The 6,916-nt window shown below is 68.6% G+C and overlaps 1 protein-coding gene across 2 annotated transcripts in view; it reads right to left on the bottom strand.

Moving 5' to 3' along the window:
* KCNH2 (potassium voltage-gated channel subfamily H member 2) overlaps positions 1 to 6,916 on the bottom strand; it is a 24,272-nt gene that overhangs the window by 6,280 nt on the left and 11,076 nt on the right. For both annotated transcript variants that reach the window (XM_017838290.1, XM_017838291.1), the window contains exons 6-7: positions 1,334 to 1,759; positions 211 to 598 (exon numbers count right to left, since the gene is read on the bottom strand). In XM_017838290.1, the coding sequence (XP_017693779.1) occupies positions 211 to 598; positions 1,334 to 1,759 (814 nt within the window). The remainder of the gene's footprint in view (positions 1 to 210; positions 599 to 1,333; positions 1,760 to 6,916) is intronic.

Raw genomic sequence — 6,916 nt, 5'->3', positions numbered from 1 at the left:
CACACAGATGTGCTCTCACACACACCCAGAGGTGCCCACACACACACAGATGTGCTCTCACACCCACCCAGAGGTGCTCTCACACCCACCCAGAGGTGCTCTCTCACACCCACCCAGGTGTGCACACACACACGTACAGATGTGCTCTCACACCCACCCAGAGGTGCTCTCACACCCACCCAGAGGTGTTCTCACCCCCCGGTCACTCACATCCAATCAACATGACGCAGATGGAGAAGATCTTCTCGGAGTTGGTGTTGGGGGACACGTTGCCGAAGCCGACGCTGGTGAGGCTGCTGAAGGTGAAGTAGAGGGCGGTGACGTACTTGTCCTTGATGGAGGGCCCTCGCCGGGGGTCGCTGCTGTTGAGGGGTTTGCCGATCTGCTGGCCCAGGGCGTGCAGCCAGCCCGTGCTCTGCCCCTCCACGTTGCCGATGGCGTACCAGATGCAGGCGAGCCAGTGGGCGATGAGGGCGAAGGTGCACATGAGCAGGAACAGCACGGCCGCCCCGTACTCCGAGTACCGGTCCAGCTTCCGCGCCACCCGCACCAGCCGCAGCAGCCGCGCCGTCTTCAGCAGCCCGATCAGCGTCGTCGTCTGGGGGCGGGACAGGGGTCGGCGGGGGTAGAGACACCCCACGGGCACCCAGGAGGGTGAGGGGGGTCCCTGACCTAAGCCAGGCACCTCCGGCCCCCCATCCCCTCTCCCCACATCAGCAGCCCGATCAGAGTCGTCATCTCAGGGGGTGTGGGGGGAAAGGGGGTAAATGGGGGAGAGATACTCCATGGGCACCCAGAAGGGGGGGCCATCCCACCCGCACCAGCAGCCCCACCAGTGTCGTCAGCCGGGGGGACAACAGTGGAGAGACACCCCACAGAACCACCAAAAGACCAGGGGTCTGTGCCCCAGCCAGGCACCTCCATTCTGTAAGTCTCTCTCCAACAGAGGGAGCTTCAGGTGCCCCCCAGGGCAAAGGGAGGAAAGGGGACAGTGGTGGCAAAGAACCCCCACAGATCCCTGGAAGGCCAAAGGGTGCCCTGGGTCCCTGCCCCAAAGCAGGATCCCTGTCCCCTCTCTCCACAAGAACCCCAGGTGCCCCCAGTGTCCCAGCCCAGAGCAAAGGTGGTTTGCAGAGCAGGACGGGGGCATGAGGGTGTCCTGGGCTGGGGGCACACGTGGGACCCCCAAGCACCAGCCCCTGGGAGGACCTGGCACCCATCCCCGGCCTGGGGGCACAGGTAGGACCTCCAAACGCAACCCCCCAGCACCAAAACAGCACCACCCAGCCAGGGCACGGCCCAGCCGGTGCCACCACGTCCCCACGTCCGTCACCTCCTCGGAGCCGGAGCCGAAGATGAGCAGGTCGAAGGGGATGGCGGCCACCATGTCGATGAGGAACCAGCCCTTGAAGTAGTGGATGGCGATCTTGGCGGGGTGGCTGACCACCTCCTCGTTGGAGTTGACGTAGGTGGTGCGGAAGTTGATGAGGATGTCGATGATGAACATGATGTCCACGATGAGATCCACCACGTTGAGGGGGCTGCAGGAGTAGCCGCAGTGGTGCCGCTGGGCCTCCTCGGAGTCGCTGAGCAGGAAGGCGGCCGAGTAGGGCGTGAAGATGGCCGTGTAGATGACGAGCAGCAGGATCAGCCAGTCCCACACCGCCTTGAAGGGGCTGTAGTGCAGGATGGTCCAGCGGTGGATGCGCGGCGCCTGCAGTTTGTACTCGGGGAGCACGTCGGCGCCCAGCGACAGCACCTGGGGGGCACGGGGGGGTCAGTGCTGCACCCCGGCACCCACAGGGCTCTGCTCCCCGGCCCAGGTACAGGTGGCACTTGGAGATGTGGGTCGGGGTGGCCTTGGCCACGCTGGGTCAACACTGGGCACGGTGGTGTTAAAATGAACAGTTCTGTAACTCTCTGGGGTGCAGAGGGACCCCAGTGCAGAGGGACCCCCGTGTGAGCCACAGGGGGTGCACGGGGGCCCTGACATGGATGATGTGGGGTGAAGGGGAATGGCTGGAGGGCACAGCTTGGACAAAGGCCCCCCCAACACCAAGTCACCCCACAAACCCCTTCTGCCCCACAGACACCATCGGGGCACTTCTGGGGCACTTTTCACCCCAAACACCTGCAGACACGATGCTGCCCTGTGCCACTCACCCTGTGCTCCCCCCCTGTGCCCCTCAACCTGCCCCACTCCCAACATCTCCATCTGGGGGGGGCACAGACCCCCCCCCCAGCATCTCCATCAGGAGAGCATAAATACCCCCAGCCACCCTCACCATCTCCACTGGAGGGCACAGACCCCCTGTGCCTCCCGTTCCCTGTGCAGGACACCTGGCACAGCCTTTGGGTGTGACCCCAGGGGTCCCTGGGTGGTCCCTGGGGGGGGTCCCTCCCCTCCCTGCCACCACAGAGACTGTCACCATGTGCAGCCCCACGGTTCAGGTGAGAGATGACAGGGGGTGACCCACAGCCCCCCTGCCCTGTGCCCCACAGCAGTCACAGCCCCCCTGCTCCCCACTGGGGTCCCCTCACCCCACTTCTGCCCCCCCCCCGCCCACGGGGCTCCCACCCACTGTGGCACTGCAGGGAAGGGAACAGGCACTGTCACCCTGCACCCCATCGGCCCCCCAACCCCGGGGACACCTCTGGGGAGCTGGGGGGGTCTCCTGGGGATCCCCAGTCATGCAGGGCCAGAGCTTTATGCAATCCCCAAACCTCCCCAGACCAGCGCCGGGGACGCAGACGGAGCCTCGTGTGGCCACCGCCGGGTCACGGTGGGCACAGTGCCCCCCCCGTGCAGCACCACCCCCCCCAACGCCAGACCCCGGGGTGCGGTACCGGTACCTTCTCCTCCTGTCCGTGCCCGGTGCCATCGCGGCGCAGCCCCAGGCAGGTGCCACAGAGGGGGACCCCGGGCATGGAGCTGGGGCCGGGGGGGGGCCTGGACCGGGGGGGTGCAGGGGGGGTGCCCGGGAACTCCTGGAGCAGCTGCAGGAGCGCGGGCAGCATCCTCGGGGCGGGGGGCAGTGGCGGTCAGCTCCCGCCGGCCCGTGGGCACCGGGGACCCCTGTGCCCCGGCCCTGTGCCCATCGCAGTGCCCAGGGACCCCCGGCAGCAGCGGGGACCCTCAGGGGCAGGGGGGGCCCTCAGTGGCAGTGGGGCCCCATGGCATGGCAGGGACCCCGGTGTGGTCGGGACCCCGGTGTGGCAGGGACCCGGTGTGGCCGGGACCCCGGTGTGGCAGGGACCCCGGAGTGGCAGAGACCCCGGTGTGGCAGAGACCCCGGTGTGGCAGAGACCCCGGTGTGGCAGGGCCCCCGGTGTGGCAGAGACCCCGGTGTGGCGCGCGCCGGCCACGCTCCGCCGGAGCCGACAGGAATTATTGGGGCGGAAATTTTTCCCAGGCTGCTCCGCTGCCGCCGCCACGGCCACGGCCAGGGCTGCCCCCCCCAGTCCCCCCATCAGCCCCCCCGGCCCACGGTGACACGCGGTGACACGCGGTGACACGCGGTGACACGCCGGAGGGGTCAGCGTGCGGCGGTGACACGGTGGTGACACCGACGAGGCTGGGGGTGCCCACGGGCGATGTGGTTCGAGGTGGGACATGTCACAACCCCCCCCAGGCACCCCAATGGCACGGAGGGGGACAACCCAGCCCCGTGGCAGTGAGCAGGGTGTGACGGGGCACACACATGCCACAAACATCACAGGAACACGTCAGGAACACGCCAGGGACATCCCACACCTGCGCCAGCGTGGGGGGCACAGAGCCAGCCCTGCAGGGAGCAGTGTCACGGGGCACACCCACACCAGGAACGTGCCAGGAACGCGCCAGGAACGGCCCACACCTCAGCCTGGCATGGAGAGGATACAATCAGCCCCGTGGTGGGGAGCAGGTGCCATGGGGCACGAACATGCTATGAACATGCTGGGAACACACCAGGAACATGCCAGGAAAATGTCCCACCGGTGCAGTGCCCACGGGCCAGGACACGCTTCCTGTCCTGCCAGCTCAGCCCAAACGTGTCCCCTGCTGCCACCACCCTCCCCTGGGTCACAGGGCCAGGGGATGGCCCCGGGGGGGCAGGGGGGCCCTGTCACTTCCATCCCCAGGAGCCTCGGTGGCCTCAGGGGGCAGTGGGTACAGCCGTGTCACTGCGGGGACAGCTGCGTGACAGCGGGACATGTGGTGACAGCAGTGGGGCAAAAGGTGATGGCACCGGGGTGTGCAGTGACACACAGTGCCAGGGACACGCGGTGATGGCACCGGGACATGCGGTGACATGTGATGACAGCACTGGGACACAGGGTGACAGCTCGGGGACACGCAGCAGCTCCTGCGTCACCGCTGCCACCCCACGCGGGGGATCCCCGCTGCCACCGCGTCCCCACGCGCCGTGTGACGGAGGGACGAGGCCACGCGTCGCCTGTCTGTGGGGTGGTCCCAGTTCCCACATCCTTTCCTGAGGTGCTGAGCACCAACACCCACCACGTGTCCCAGATACGTCCCCCCAGGGGGTGGCAGGTGTCATGGGGTCACGTGAGGCCAGGGGACCCTGGGGACACGGGGGGTAACAGGTACTGTGGGCCACAGCCCCCCGGGCTCCAGCGCCCCAGATGGCAGGGGGGTCCCTGGGGGGGGCTGGGGGAGTCCCTGGGAGTGTCCTGCAGAAGAAACCCCAATCCCAGAGCCCCAGATGGCCCCTTTGGCTGCCATGTGAGTGGGGACAGGGAGGGAAGGGGGGGACAGCAGGGGAGGGTGTCGCGGGGGGCCGGGGGGACACCCCAACTCCAGAGCTCCTTGTGGCCCCCCTAACTACGGTGTGGGTGTGGGTGGGGTGCCGGGGGGTCACCCCAACTCCAGAGCTCCTCGTGGCCCCCCTACCTATGGTGTGGGTGTGGGTGGGGTGCCGGGGGACAGCAGGGAAGGGGAGGGGGTGGGGGGACACCCCGACCCCGGAGCCGCGGGGCCCCTTTGGCCGTGGCTGTGCCGGGTGGCTGTGGTGTGATGGGGGCAGGGGGACCGGCGGGGGGAAAGGGGGGACAGCAGGGGAGGGGGGGCCGGGGGGCGGCTCCAGCCACCAGCCGCTCCTGCCGCTAAATTTATCGCAGCTGCCACGGCAAAGTGGGACAAATCCCGGCCCGCGGCAAAGGGGAGGGCGGGGGGGGCGACAGTGGGGGGCCCGGGGCCTGCAGAAACCCTCAAGATTTGGGGGGGGGTCCTGCCGTGCACCAAGGGAGACCCCGGACCAGCTGGGACCCCCCCACTGGGCACCACCGGCCCCTTCCCTGAACCATGGGGCCCCCACGGGTGAGGTGGGGGGGTGGCACCCACATCCCACCTGGACACCCCCCCGGGACCCCCATTTGGAGACCCTCTGGCCCTGCAGGCAGCTGGATGGGGGGGCAGAAGGACCAGGACCCCGACCCAGTCACAGCCCCCCGAAAGACACCCCCAACCCCAGCACTTGGTTAACCCCCTCAGGGCAGGCCCATGCCACCCTCAGGGGGCACAGCCGGGGGGGGCACATAGTCCTGGTAACCCCTCCCTGAGCCAACCCCCCTGCACACACAGCCGGGGACCCCTCGAGCGTCCCACGAGCCCCAGACAGAGGACCCCAGCCCACCAAGGTGGGGACAGCCCCCAGCCCCCCTAGTCTGGGGACAGCCCCCAGCCCCCCCAGTCTGGGGGCAGCCCCCAGCCCCCCCATGCCCCCCAGCCGCGGGGACAGCCCCCCCGCCCGTGCCACGCAGGGCTCAGGGGTGCGTGATGAGGGGCTGGGGACCCCTCCACACAAGTGGGACCCCCCCGTCAGTGCGTGGGTCACGACGGGGCCGATACGCGGAGACATCCTGACTCCCCCCCCGTGCTCCCCCCGCCCCGACACCCGTCACTCACGGTGACACAGATGGCGGCGGCGCCGGTGACACGTTCGGCGACACGCGGTGACACGTCCCGCCCCGGTGACGCGTCCCCGACACCTGCGGTGGCACCGACACCCCCCGCCCCCCGGGACACCCGGCACCGCACCTGCCGCGACCCAGACACCCGCACCCACGGGGCACCCCAAATACCCCACACACCCCGCGCGGGGACGGGGGCACCGGCACCCCCTGGGGCAGCCATACCCCCCCCCGGCATCCTGACTTACCCCCCCGGGGCACCGACACACCCCTGTCACCTCCTGGGGCACTCCCGAGGGCACCAACAACCCCCGGCACCCCCCAGCACCCCAACACCCCCTGGCACCCCCACGGCAGAACCGCCCGGCCCTGACGCAGTGGGGACCCCCTGGACCCCCCAACACCCGCTGTGGCAGGTGACCCCAAGCCAGACCCCCAACACCTGCCCCGGTACCTGACACTTGCCCCATGGATCCTCAAAATCCACACCTACACCTGCACTGGCAGGTGCCCCACCTGCCCAGGTGCCCCACACCTGCCCAGGTGCCCCACAGCAGCACTGACACAGGCCCTTGCACCCACCCAGCCACCCCAGCAGGTTCCCAGACCCTCTGGACCCCACACACCTGAACACCAACACCCACCTTCATCACTGACCCTGGGGGGGCCAGGGGAGACCCTTGGGGACACCCATGGCCAGACAGACACCGACCCCCATAACACCTCGTGACCCTGCAGGTGTCACCCAACGTGGTCACCACTGGCACTGACCACTGGCCAGGTGACACCCGGCTGCAGTGACACCTGGCCCTGGTGAGGACACCCCGATGCAGGGGACACCCCAATAGCGCCGACACCCAGACTCAGGGGACACCCAAATGCCAAGGACACCCCGATGCAGGGGACACCCCAATAGCGCCGACACCCTGACTCAGGGGACACCCAAATGCCAAGGACACCCCGATGCAGGGGACACCCCAATAGTGCAGACACCCTAATGCTG

This window comes from Lepidothrix coronata, unplaced genomic scaffold (genome assembly GCF_001604755.1).
Source record: "Lepidothrix coronata isolate B3197 unplaced genomic scaffold, Lepidothrix_coronata-1.0 Scaffold330, whole genome shotgun sequence".
Lineage (NCBI taxonomy): Eukaryota > Metazoa > Chordata > Aves > Passeriformes > Pipridae > Lepidothrix > Lepidothrix coronata.
This window is presented reverse-complemented; position numbering and strand designations above follow the sequence as displayed.